This window comes from Eutrema salsugineum, unplaced genomic scaffold (assembly GCF_000478725.1).
Source record: "Eutrema salsugineum unplaced genomic scaffold, Eutsalg1_0 scaffold_15, whole genome shotgun sequence".
NCBI classification, from domain to species: Eukaryota; Viridiplantae; Streptophyta; class Magnoliopsida; order Brassicales; family Brassicaceae; genus Eutrema; species Eutrema salsugineum.
The window spans coordinates 5,750,548-5,764,492 of NW_006256867.1; the positions used below are offsets into that span (position 1 = coordinate 5,750,548).

Consider the following 13,945-nt stretch of genomic DNA (forward strand, 5'->3'; position numbering starts at 1 on the left):
ATTTATGAAATCGAAAATATACGTTTATCGTTAGGATATTTGCCAAAAATTAAAATTTGCAAAAAATTAAAATAACCAATTACATAATTTCTATTATTAAGTAATTATTATAAATATTAAGAAAAATAAATAGAATATGTACAAATCTCATATTGTGATATTATCTTCTATTATCTCATCTTAAAAAAATCTAAAATATTTTAGTTACTGTATATTGGTTCACAAAATTTGTTAAATTTACTTATATTAATCTCTTTAAAAAAAAATGTCATAGGCTAGCTATTTAAAGACTTAGGGCTGTATTCGTATTTGATAATCCCACATCGCAGTCAATCGCTTATTGCTGTAAGATATGTTATGTTTCTGCGTAAAATTTCGAATTGATTCTTTGTTAGTTTGTTTTTCATATTATTGAATTCGTTTTCATCTGTAGAACGAATCTTGATTGGTTGGTATCATCATGAACTACTTAACTTTCGACAAACTCACCACAAAGCGCTCCTGTCGTCGTACTATAGCACGTCTTATTAGAAAGTGGGAATCCATATACAGTGATAAAAAAACGGTTTCTGGGGACACAATCTTCTTTTAGTAGATGCTCAGGTTAACATTATTAAAGTTATCATATTGCTATGTGTTGGTTTGTTTATCATAATATAAGAATAGATTTGTAATTATTCTATTATCAACAGGAAAATATAATTCAAGCTTCAGTTCATTCCTCTATTCTACGTGTTTATGGTGATCACTTGTTCGAAGGCAGTCTCATTGAGATGTTTAATTTCAATGTACGTCATAATGATATGAGTTATAAGATTACTAATAATCAGTTCATCATTGTGCTAACTGAGCGAACAAGGATATCAGCTTTATCATCTGGAGTACAAATAATACCTAGGGAGAAATTTCTCTTTGTGGATTATGGGTATTTATCAAGGTCAGACGATTTGGTGTGTAGACTATATGGTACGTAATGTTTTAAAATTATGTACCCATTACTTAATTTGATAGTTATAGAAATCTAATTAATTAATATTCGAATTGTAGATATCATTGCTTATGTGAAGCATGTGAACAAGACGGATGGTCGGATTGAGGGTCAAGTTGTTGTTAGGAGGCTTGTACTAACCCTTCTAATGGAACGGTATGTTTTTAGACTGATTGAGAATAAGATTTATTTGATATTGAGATATTTAAAATACTAAACAGTCTATTAATTATTTTCGTGATTTAGATTTGTAAACGGTCCTGGAATAGAGATCAACATGGTGTTGTGGGGAGAACAAGCTGAAAATTTTGAAGAAAAGTTTAGAATTTACAATAATACTAATATTGTCTTGATCAGTACAAGTGTATTGGGCATTATCAGAAATGGTTCTGTAACATTGTCAGTTACTCCTGCGTCTAAGTTTTATTTAAACCAGGAATTTCCTCTGTTGCTGCTCTCAGAACAAGGTATAAAACTTATTTACTTATTATATTATTAGCATTGTTTATCAATACATTATTTCTTATTTTATTAATAAATATTTACAATAGGCTCCTTTATGATGGGATATGCTCAATGGATTATGGTGAATCTGTTCAAGAATACTCTGCTGCAAGCTTCCAAAATCACGAGTTTTTATGTTTATCAATGTCTAAGATAAAATATTCATGGTTGGATTAAAATATATCTATGGTTTAAAGTGTGTTTTTCTCAATTTTTATTATTAGCTAACATGTTATTCATATTAGTTGATTAAAACAATATCTTTTTGGGTATTTATCATTTAATATTAAAATAAAATTGGTTAACTCAGAATTCTCATATCTAAATACGATTCGTACGAAATGTTTTATTCTAATTCTCATTAACAAAAACATTTATAATAAATATATTTGGTAATTATTATACATTAAAAAGTATGACCTAAAAAATGTATGTATTTATTGTTTTAAAAAAACTATTGTGTATAATTGGAAGATTGTTAATATAACATAATTTAACTTCTGATTTCATGTATTAGCGTGTCTATATGGAAATATCATAACATTTTAATAAAATATAGAAAATTTCCCACTAATTTAAATGGATATCGTTGGATATGTACGATCTATTCTTATTTTAGGGTTTAGGGTACGATTTTCTTTAATTTAGATACTAAATGGATCTTTAATATGTAAATTTGTCATTATTCAAGTAGATATTTATGTAAAGTTTGGTATTATCTCTCTAATATAGAATTTTTTTGGTTTCGCTGTTTAATTAAATACATAATATACATATATCAAAATTAAAGTTTGTAAAAAAAAATTAAACACCAATGCATGCTACTGGGAATATTCAGCCTACATTAGTGATTGATAGACCAATGCATGATTCATATAAGTCTTTGAATCAATAATTATTTTTTTGAAAAGTCGCAACTTTACATAAAAATTTAAACAGTATGTTCTGAAAAGTTGCAAATATACATAATCTATTGACAAAATTCATTGAATCTACCTACTTACTTATTTTGTTCATTCCCTATATATATATATATATTTTCTTACCAAGTTTGTTCTTCAAATAAACATATCAACCCAAACAAAAGAAAAAAAAAACATAAAAAATTTCAAGTCCTTATCCTTCGTGATGGATTCATATGATGCAGTTCGTGATTTGCATGCATGGAGGACCGACTGGAACATTGGCGTCAAGGTCTTGAGGCGATGGTTTATTGTTCATCGAAACGGGAATCCAGGCTTAGCATTCGTTTTCGTTGATGAACACGTAAGCTCGTGATAACATATATGTTTTTATTGTACTTTAACATGTTATATAATGCGATTGACATTATATTTGTTTATAATTCAGGGCTCTAGAATTTATGGTACTTGTGGTGCTACGTGTTATGAGTACTTCGAGAGGGTTTGCCCTGAAGGAGGATGGGTAAGACTGACCAATTTCGGCTTGATTCGGTCGGATTGGGAAAGGAAGGAAAGAGTTACTAAACACAAATCCCAGATCACTCTCAACTCGGAGACCAAGGCTTCACGGATCAGGCCATTGTCTGAAGATCCCTTCATGAATTTCGTTGATTTTGATGATATTTATAATCGTCCCTATAATCTCTTGTACCCAGTCGGTATGAATTTGGTTTACACTCTTTAAAAATCGAAACCCGATAAATGTTTTACAATAGTTTAGTTGTTTAAAAATTATTTGATTTTATCCATGCATGGCTAATAAAGTACTTTATTTTTTGCAGATCTTATTGGAGTGTTGGTGAATGTTGGTGAACTCTTAACATCTGAGTGCTCAAGTGGAAGTACTGAAAAAACGCTGAAGTTCACTATCAAGAATCTTGAGTAAGAATACTTTAAGTTTGATTCATATAAATTATGATAAATAATCAGGAAAATAATTATTAATTTTAATTTTGACAAAGGGATCGGACTGTTAATTGCTTGGCTCATGGTGATTTCGCTGTTGATATCAAGAACCAGACTGTAGGCGTAGATGGTCCGGTTGCGATTTGTGTATTGACAGATTGGATGATCAACAAATATCAAGGTATGTGATCTATAAATTTTAATGAGGTTTTATATCATGCAAATAACCTAAATAACTAAACGCATGAATATTTGTATTCTGATTTCTTCACTTGACTTTTATTTTAGATGAAATAACCATCCATGATCATGAGAATATTGGCTTCTCACGTTTCTTTGTTACTCCACCTATTGACGAGGTTCTCATCTACCGTAGGAAGTAAGTATAAGAAACTTTTGGTTACTTAAAATTCAGTTTATTTACTAATATTATACTTATATATAAATATAATGGATAGGATTTGGGAAAAGATCAAGAAGAGAATGGAGGATGCAGGAAACCATGGAATGTGACTTGCGTAAATGGCGGTTCTATTAGTTTATCGTTTTCGTATTTCTCTTATCATATGTTTAAGACTTAATGGGGTGATGTTATCGTTACTATGTTTATTTATGTTTTAACTTAAACTCGGTACTGCGTTTAAATAATTATGTTGTTTTTGATCTAAAAACTTTAATTGCTGTTATTTATATAATCTGCTCTAAAATATCTGATTAGTTAACTTTAGAAAGAAATAGTTAAACCATATATACACTACATTCGTATTCATAATAATTAATAGTTAAACCAGATAGACATTAATTTGAAAGATTCATATATATCTCTATCATATTTTCTGTAACCTTAGAAGAATTTATCTTATAAATCTTACATACCTGTATAGTCATAAAAAAATGTGAATCTAAATAAATCACATATTTTTAATATGAAGAAATAGTACATATGAAAATCTAGAAATTTAGTAGTTATTGGTAGTTATACAAAATAGAAAAGTAAAATTATGTGCCAAAAATATTGAATGGAATTCTATTTACCCAAAATGGTCACATATTTACACGCAAATAATAAAATTAAAAAAATTCAATATTTAGCCATTTAGGAAATAATTGTAAACTATACATTTTACTCATCTTTAAGGTTTAGCGCTTTTGGAAAATTATTACTAACTATTTTAAATTATTAAACTCACATGTACCAAGATTATTAGTTTAAAATCCTAAAGACTACATCCTTAAACACGCGTATAAAATAGTTTTTCATTATTCTTATTAACAGAATAAATAAACACATTTTTTTAGCTTAGAATCTAGGCTTTGTTTAGTGTTTAGTTATTAAAAAAAATTACATAATATCTCAGTGTTGGCTATGACATTGATCAGATTTGTGCGTAACACTAAGAAAGAAATCACCGGAAATGTTGATATCAACGTTGTTCTTACGTGGTTACAAACAACATTGAAAGAAAAAATACATACAGATAAATCAAAATAATATTGTATAAAATAATCATAAAATTATAAGTAGTGCATATCACAGTGTTACTTTTCAGGCGGTATAATTATGTCAGTTGAACTTCCCAAAGATTGTAAATAGTTAGATTCCCCTGTCAAAGTTATTTCATGCACAAATTATTACAGTTTGATTTGCTTTATTCTGCATTGATAAGTAATATTCTATCAGTTGATAGACCCTTGCATGTTACACTAGCAAATTGTAAAAATATACGAATATTCAAATATTATTACCCAATAATTATATAACTATTCTAACGTTTATTTATTTATAAATTTGTAATTATTCGATTTTGGACTAATGAACCGACAACAATTAAGGATTGTGGTTTCAAGTATGATTTACCAAGATCTTCTATTACGAAGATCCAAAATATTTAAAATTAATAAGGCTGTATCATCTGAATTTAAAGCTTGCACGTTTCGTTTTTTTGTAATATACTATAATGTTTCAATATTTACTATTATAATTTATAGACATTTTTTCTTATTAGTTTTAGGGTTATTCTATTTATCTGGAACATTGTATTTAGAAAAATGAGAATTGAAGTCATATAGTAATACACTCTTTCTCTAAGTAATATGAACTCCAATGCATTAAACATTTTTCTCTCATTTTTTCACTTTTCTTGAGGACAATCAAAGGACAGTTTGCAAAATCGTTTCTTAAATATTTACTTAAGTTCACATTTGAATCAATTGTCATTTACTTTTGTTATTTTTAGTGAAACGTAGTTTAAGTATATAAAACCCGTCTTTAAAAGCATAAACGTCGTTTCAAAAGTATATTAAGCCTGAACCGTTGCATAGGTATTTTAAACCCGTCTTTAAAAGCAAAACCGTCGTTTCTAAAGTATATTAAACCCGCGTTATAAAAAAAACGTTCATTTGTCTCATTCTTCATCTCCAAACCAAAAAAAAAAGAATGGCTCCATGTAATAGAGTTACTGAACTTCAGAAGATAAACGGCGGGCAACGTATCTGTGTCCAAGTTGTTCAAAATTATTATGATTTCACTAACATGCATTACCCTCATCGGAAGTTAGTTCTCGCTGATGAATTTGTAAGTTTGTAAGATTTTTAAAATTTATCCCTGTTCATGTTTTGGGAATGTAATCGTTTATTGATTCTTTTTTACTAAAACTGTGTAGAACAATCGCATCCTCTGTACCATGCCATCTGAAATAATTGACAAATTCGAGGATGTATTGCTCGAAGGAGAGTGGTATTTTCTTGGTAATTTTTCATTTACCGACAGATTACCCCATCCAAGCATATCATCAAACAACTGTCATATACGTTTGAACGAGGATACAATCACTGAGAAAACCGATCCGAAATCTTCCAGAGAAATATACTCTTTCTGTGCATACATAGATATTTTGCTTGCGTCGATACAAACTGACCGATATCTTGGTAAGTTTCCTATATGCATGTTATTATCTTGGTTTATCTCAATAACTTATAAATGAATTTTTAAAACTTAGTTGTTTAATTTTGCAGTTGATGTTCTCGGGGTTGTCACTTTTGTTCAGAAACTTCAAAGTGGAGTTCATATGTCTGATACATCGGATACACCCACAGAACGTCCACTTATTCGTTTTGTACTCGAAGATCTTGAGTAAGTACAACTTGTCCTCATAATATCTGATGTCAGACTTGGATTTCTTTATATATTAAAATATGTTAATTATCTTCTATGTTGGTGTAAATATATACAGTGGAAATTCCTTGAAATGTATTGCTTGGGATAACTTGGCAAGAAAATTTGAAGAACTATGGACGAATCGTGATAAGTCTTCAAGACACATTATTGTATTGCGATTTTTCTCTTTCAATATGTGGAGAGGTATGTAAATATTAACTATTAATATCTATACAATACAGCAATTAATCAGAAGATTAACAAATTTATTGTAACCACATGCGTTTAATCAGAAGTTTAACTAATATATTGTTTCCACATGCGTACTGAATATGTATATGTAATTAGATGAGTGGATTGTTGAATCGGAAAGATTCATATCTGATATTCTCGAGGATCCTCCTACTCCAGAAGTGGCAATAGCAAAAATGAGGTATGTAAATTACATATTTGATGTTATATCCTGTATATGTATTCTATTGACATCTATTTTGTGATTTTATAATATTGTCATATTGTTCCAGACTTGAAACTTCAGTTGATTTTACCCCTTTAGATGATGAATATGAAGATTAGAATGCTGGGACGGCTGCAACGGGGAATGCATAATCACTGGAAGATTACTTTTATGCTCTTTTTCTTATTATTATGTAATAAATTCTGGCGTTGCAGTATAATAATTATGGTGTTTTAAACTATATTCATTACTGTTAATTATTACAAATTCTTATGTAATATATATATTAAGATGTTTTACTGTTAATTATTATAAATTCTTATGTAATATATATATTAAGATGTTTTACAGAATAGGTTTAACCACATAATCGTCACATCCGCAGACATAATAACTAAATAATGTTATTTTTTGATCTATAAATGAAAATTAATTCTTCCAAATAATTGTAGTAACTAATAATTATTAAATAAATTAATTAAAGATAAATATAAATTTAAATCGCATATAGTTATGTGCTAATGATTTCTGTAAAACCCGGTACTTATCTTTAAAAAATTATCTCTTAAATTAGTTGTACTTCTAGAAATGCCCGTGTGAGAAAATTTGCATTTTAATAATAGTCATTTTATTTTATCGATTTTGTAGTTCTTGGTAGTTATTCATAAATAAAGAAAAATTTCGTTAATAAATTGTATTAATTTAGAACACTTCTTCTTAATCGCTGATATGTATATACTCAAATAAGAAAATATACATATTTGAAAATTAAATAATTTAACATAAAATCGTGATCTATACATTTTAGTTATTCTAGGATTTATCTTTAATAGGAAATATTATTATTTACTAATAAAAAGGAAAAAATATGTGCACCATAGATATAATCGTTTAAAACCCTAAAAACCACGGCTTTATATACGATCGTAAGCTTACGATAATTCTCTCACCCTTCTAGGCAACTAATAAAAAAAAAAAAAAAACCATTCTATTAGCTTATAATTATAACTCGATTTCTCATAGGGTTAAATCACAATGGGTACACATAACGCGAAGATCTCATGTGACGTCTTGCTTGATTCATCCTCTATTGCTGATAACAATGGTAACTTAATGGTTTTCGTTTTTATTTTGCTTATTTTTAATATAATAAACTGAAGTTTATGCTTTTACGTGAAAATTTATCTTAATTTTAAAGCCATTAAAAGATTGTCGTTAATCTTTTGTTATACTATAAATTCTTGCAAAGAGACATTTTCGTTTTTGCTTATGATGTTTGGAATAAAAATCTAAATACAATTTTTTCTTATCTTTCAGTTCTTCATAATACTGTTGATCGAACTTCATCACTTGAAACGGCATTCGAGAGATTACACCTCTATCAATCCTCTGATCGTCTCCCTAAACATCCTTCAAGATTGTATAATATTCCACATATTAACGGTATGAGTGTTATATTAAAAAAATAAATAAAAAACTCATTGAATGATAAATAAATTATATATGTCTTATTATTTATAGATACGTCCAAAATACCTTGTGGTTTAAGAAAGAGGAGTGGGCCACGAGAATTGGGTTCTAAGGTGTTTGGGTTTGGAATATTGTATTCTGAATCAGCTCATGGAGATCGCACAGATGTTCAGTCGGGTTTGTGGGATGTGCCCTGTCATCTAATCAATGAAATTGGTAAAAAATTCCTATAGTAATATCTTTTTCTGTTAGACGTTACAAATATATTCATAAGTTGGTTTGATATAGGACCAGATAATGAATTCGAACATGACATGATTAGCGACTCAGCTAATAGAAGCATTGGTGTTTGTAATGAACATGAGAAAAACGGTAAGTCTCTTGATCAGAACAGTCTTCAAGTTGATAATTTATTAAACATCTATATAGAGGGACGACTAATATATCAAAAATGTATAAATATATATATACGAAGGTCCTACTAATGCTGACCCTGACGAATCAAATTACAAAAAAGATGATCCAACTGATGGTGATCGAACTGACGACATTGGTGATGGCGACATTGTAACCGATAACAAAGGTGATGACAATGATGGTGATGATAGCGGTAGTGATCAACCGGATACTGATAACAATGATGATGATGACGACTGGTATGATGGTTGCGATGACGAAGAAGAAGACGAAGACAGTGATGATAACGATGGCGACGAATATGATGACGAGGAAGATGACGAAGATAGTACTGATAGTGATGATAGTGATGAAATTGACGAAGAAGACGAGGACAAAGAAAGTGATGATTGTGAGGAAACCGATGAAGAAAATGAAGACGATGACTATGATGAGACGAACGAATTGTCTGATGGTTGTGATGAAGAAGGAGACGAGGACGAGAGTCATGATGATGTTGATGAGAAAAATGAAGAATACATGAGTGATGATGTTGATGATATTCGGAATGATGCATCGGCAGTGAAAACCGAATGTTCTGCTGATCATCAGCCCAAACGTCCATTGGGAAAAAGACTATATCTCAACTATGATTTCCATGGAACATTACAAAATATTGTGGATGGTATCTTTGTTAAAGCTCCCCCAAAACGCATTTGCGTGCGACGTAGGCTCTTTACTTCAGATTCTGAAATTGATAATGGTGATGAATTTCCAACGACTCCTCTTCAAATACAGCTATGGTGTCTCAAGAGATTCAAGCGTTTCCAATAAAAGTCATACATCTAACCAATGGTCCCTGTGAGTTTGAGATTAATGTTAAAGTTTTGAGAGTTTGGACTCATAGTTTGCACCCATCTGAAAAGCGTCTCGAGGCTGTGCTATGTGATGACCTGGTTTGTTTACTATATAGTCCAGTTTTATATATTTACATTTATAATATTTTTTCACATATTACTATTGCGATAATTAGACTTTAACAATTTCTATCATATGCTAGGGTGATAAAATACATGCCACTGTACCAACCGCATGCTATGCTTTGCTTGAAGACCAGTTTCCTGTTGGAAATTGGATTAAGATTCGCCGTTTCCAGGTTGCTCATGTCTTTGGTGTTTTTACGACAACTTCGCGTCGTTTTAAAATAGTTTTTGGGTTCACATACTGTCGTAGATGGTGATAGTTTTCATTGCGAACGGAATTTTTTCGATTTTATCGACTTCCGTGTAATCTTGAACCGCACATACAGTGACGACTTTTTAGTTGGTAAGTATGTTGATATATGATTTATATTTTGTTTAAGTATAAGAAACAATAATGAGCTTTCTACTGTCTTTCGTTTCAGAAATAATTGGCCGTGTTATAAACATTTGCAATTTTCATTCCTGGGAAGGTTATACTTTGGACCAACTGGAGGAAAAGTGCATTGATAGCGAATACCAGTTTATCACTTTCTACTTGGAGGATTTAAGGTTTGTATTCCCTGTTAAATGTTTTCTCGAATTTAACTATGTGAACAATTATAAAAATACAAGCATATATAATTTTGTGCTAATTATTTTAATCATGTAGACACGTTCGTCTCTTTTGCAAATTGACTGGCATAAGAGCTTTAAAGTTCTATAAGGACTGGCGTAGTTGTGATAGCCAAAATGCTGTTTGTGTAATCAGATGGGGAAATATTGATTATCTTGGAGGTATGTCAGTTGCATATATAAATTAATGTTTGAATATGTGTGGTATAAATTTAGTATTTTACTTCATATTTCAGGAAAGGTAACGATCGCGGCTATTCAACCAACATTGGTAGTACTGAACCCACATGTTGCAGAAGTCGAAGAATTCAGAGAAAAGTATGGCCTGTACATACCTTCCTATGTATAGTTTGTATAATATCATACATAACCTTTTTTATTTATGTTGTTTTATTTTTATTACGCAGGATGATTAGCAGTGGAAGCTATCGTCTAGAGAATGTTCACCATCGAGATTAGATAGATACAATAGTACCCCTATTCACTATTCGTATTTTAAATTTATGTTTTAGGATATATTTCATAAGGTTTTTGGTTTTTTAAAGTGTTCTTCGAATTCTTCATCTTCATTATATGTGAAGTTAGTATATATATATATATATATATATATATATATATATATATATTAAGTTAAAGTATCTTTCATAAACATGCGTATACAGTATATATATTTATATCCGAGTTGAAATTCTCAATGAAATTCATATATATCGCTATTGTTACATATATTAAAATTGCCAATGATTGTACTCATCATACTCGAGTGTCTTTTCCTTCTTTGTAGTATTTACAAAAAATAAAAACTTATAAATTATGGAAATTATGATTATTTAAATGAAATTAAAAAAGTATAATATACGGTTATAGTTCGAAATATATTTCAAAAAAAAAATGAAAAAGGATTTTATAAATAAAAGGAAAATGTACAAAAGATGCTAATTTCATTATCATTATAATGTTTGTTTTATGTTTATGTTAAAATGACTGAAAACATAATTTCACGCAACTGATTTTTGGATAAAAATAACAAATATACTTATATGAGAAATGGAATAAGTAAAATTTACATTTAAATTATGTAAAGTCTTAAAATTGAACTCGATATATAGAAATCAATAAAAGATACGATACTCTATTTATTTGCATCGATCCAAAAGACCTAGGGTTTTTATCAATTCCTATATATATATATATATATATATATATATATATATATATATTTATGTACGACTGATTAATCTTCCTCATTAAATCGGTTCAAGAATTTCGGGGAAAAGAAGAAGATGGAGTCGTCAATAGATAATAGTGTTGACACTAAGAAAGTTGTGAAGTCCTATCTCAAGCGGAAAACAATCGTCTCTGCTCTGATAGACGAAATTGATAGAACGAGTGATCGTTACAAGATAAAGGTTCAGATAATCAATCTCTGGAAATCATATCGTAAAAATAAGGTTACATCCATAGAGATGGTATTAGCAGATGAAGTGGTAGGCAATGTTAATGTTTTATATCTATATATATGAACATGCATCGTATAGTAAAATTATGATATGAATAACTTATATATTAATTAAGTTTTTGACTATATCAGGGTTCTAGGATTCATGCAACTGTTGATGGAGATTTGGTGGAGCAATTTAATTCTGAATTGACGGAAGGCCGTACTATATTCTTAAGCAACTTCACGTTCAAAGATTACAATACTGCATATAGGACAAATCCTTTATCTTTTAAAATATGTTTCTACAGGACTACTGTTATAACACCTTGTGATGACTTTCCTAGGGAACTTCCTTATAGATATTTTAAGGAATTTTCAACTATAAGTAATGGGGATTATGACAACAGTGTTTTAATAGGTATGCTAGATATATGTTGTTTATTATATTTATCGAGTTATACTGTGATATAATACATCTTATCTGTACTAATTCTTTATAAATATTCATGTAGATGTCATAGGGCAGGTTGTTAGTCTAGAAACTTCTGACGTTATCGCTCAAGGAAAACCAATAAAAAAGTTGGACGTTGTTCTACGTAATGCCAGGTGAGTTCATAATGATATAATTTATTAAATAATATTTAGTCAAATCATATATAATTTAATTAGTTTGTTGATTACGTATAGTGATAATCGCTTGACTTGCACGCTGTGGGGAAATTTCGGAAAGAAAGTAATCGACTACGTGACGAAAAATACTGCGTCTGTGATCGTGTTTGTTGTTAGATTTGCTTCAGTATCAGAATGGAAAGGTATATTTGAACTTAATTGTATTGATAATATTTGTGATATAAATAAGTTTATCATACGCTTTTTTAGAAATTTGAAATACTTTACTTCTAATTTCTTGTAGGAGTTTACAGTATTTCAAACCCTTTCAACGCAACACAAATATTTCTCGATCCACATTCTAAACAAATTGAAGATTTTCGAGCCTTGTAAGTAATGAAATCTGTTTGTTTGTGTATACTTTTAGAGCTATCATGAATACTAAAAGGAATGACTTTTGTTAGGTTGTCAACCAATACATTTGTGATATCCAATGAACATAAGGTGCAATCATCGTCCACTAAGTCTGTTTCATGGAAAGATGAATTCTTTGATAGAAATGAAATAAAGAAAATTCAGGGTATTGTTTATGCCGATACGGTACGTGTTCATTAAGTTTATTTTAAATTTATACATAATAATTATTTGTTTTATATATTTGAGAATGATCTGTGTTTTATATATTTAAATCATATTATTTTCGAGTGTAGGAAATGAAATGTGTTACTGCTGCGACAGTTGTTCGAGTCGAATATAATCCTATATGGTATTATATTGCATGCAGAACTTGCGATAAAACAGTTCATCCAATAGAATCTGATTCTACCGATGACAATTCCTTGCTATTTGATTGTAGAGAATGTGGCGAGGCTGTCTCAGATGTTATAGCCAGGTAAATGGTTCATTGATTCAAAGCAGTTATTAGAAAAAAATTTAATTTTTGGCTTTACAAATATTCATATTTTCGTAGGTATAAGTTAGTGTTGGTTGTTTCCGACGAGTCTGACGAAGAGATAAGATTCTTACTGTTTGATAAAATCGCTAGCGCATTTCTCCGTGTTCAAGCAGATACTTTAGCTGAGGAGGTTGCTGAGGTATATCATTTTATAATACTTTGTGCACATTATCATATAATCTTATATTATTTATGTGTAATGTCTTTTTATATTTTGATCAGGACGGAACTTTGGTGCTTCCACGAGCTCTTTCTGATTTGGTTGGGAAGAAGCTCCTTTTCAAAATCGGAATAGGAACGGAGAATCTGACTAACATACGTCAAACTTATAAAGTCGAGATCGTTGTCGATGATGCAGATATGTTGAATAAGTTTGAAAATCATGGAATTCGATCCCTCGAACATGATTTAGAACTTAGGTACTCAGGTAGAGTTGCATCACTTACACCATCGCCAGTATCAAAACGAGTTTCAGATTCAGCCGTTCAAACGCCTAATGTTGACG

At 29.8% G+C, this 13,945-nt stretch overlaps 1 protein-coding gene across 1 annotated transcript; it reads left to right on the forward strand.

Annotated features, from left to right (window-relative positions):
• Positions 1 to 2,620: 2,620 nt before the first annotated feature.
• LOC112088086 lies at positions 2,621 to 3,743 on the forward strand. Its single transcript, XM_024158237.1, has 5 exons — positions 2,621 to 2,758; positions 2,843 to 3,113; positions 3,237 to 3,336; positions 3,417 to 3,541; positions 3,649 to 3,743. The coding sequence occupies exons 1-5, from the start codon at positions 2,621 to 2,623 to the stop codon at positions 3,741 to 3,743; spliced, it is 729 nt and encodes a 242-aa protein (XP_024014005.1).
• The last annotated feature ends 10,202 nt before the right edge of the window (positions 3,744 to 13,945 follow it).

Bases quoted from the DNA above. Each gene is read 5' to 3' on its own strand.
- LOC112088086 (XM_024158237.1), top strand. From the start codon at position 2,621: ATGGATTCATATGATGCAGTTCGTGATTTGCATGCATGGAGGACCGAC. The intron at 3,114-3,236 runs GTATGAATTTGG...TATTTTTTGCAG, and splicing joins TAATCTCTTGTACCCAGTCG to ATCTTATTGGAGTGTTGGTG. The intron at 3,337-3,416 runs GTAAGAATACTT...ATTTTGACAAAG, and splicing joins TTCACTATCAAGAATCTTGA to GGATCGGACTGTTAATTGCT.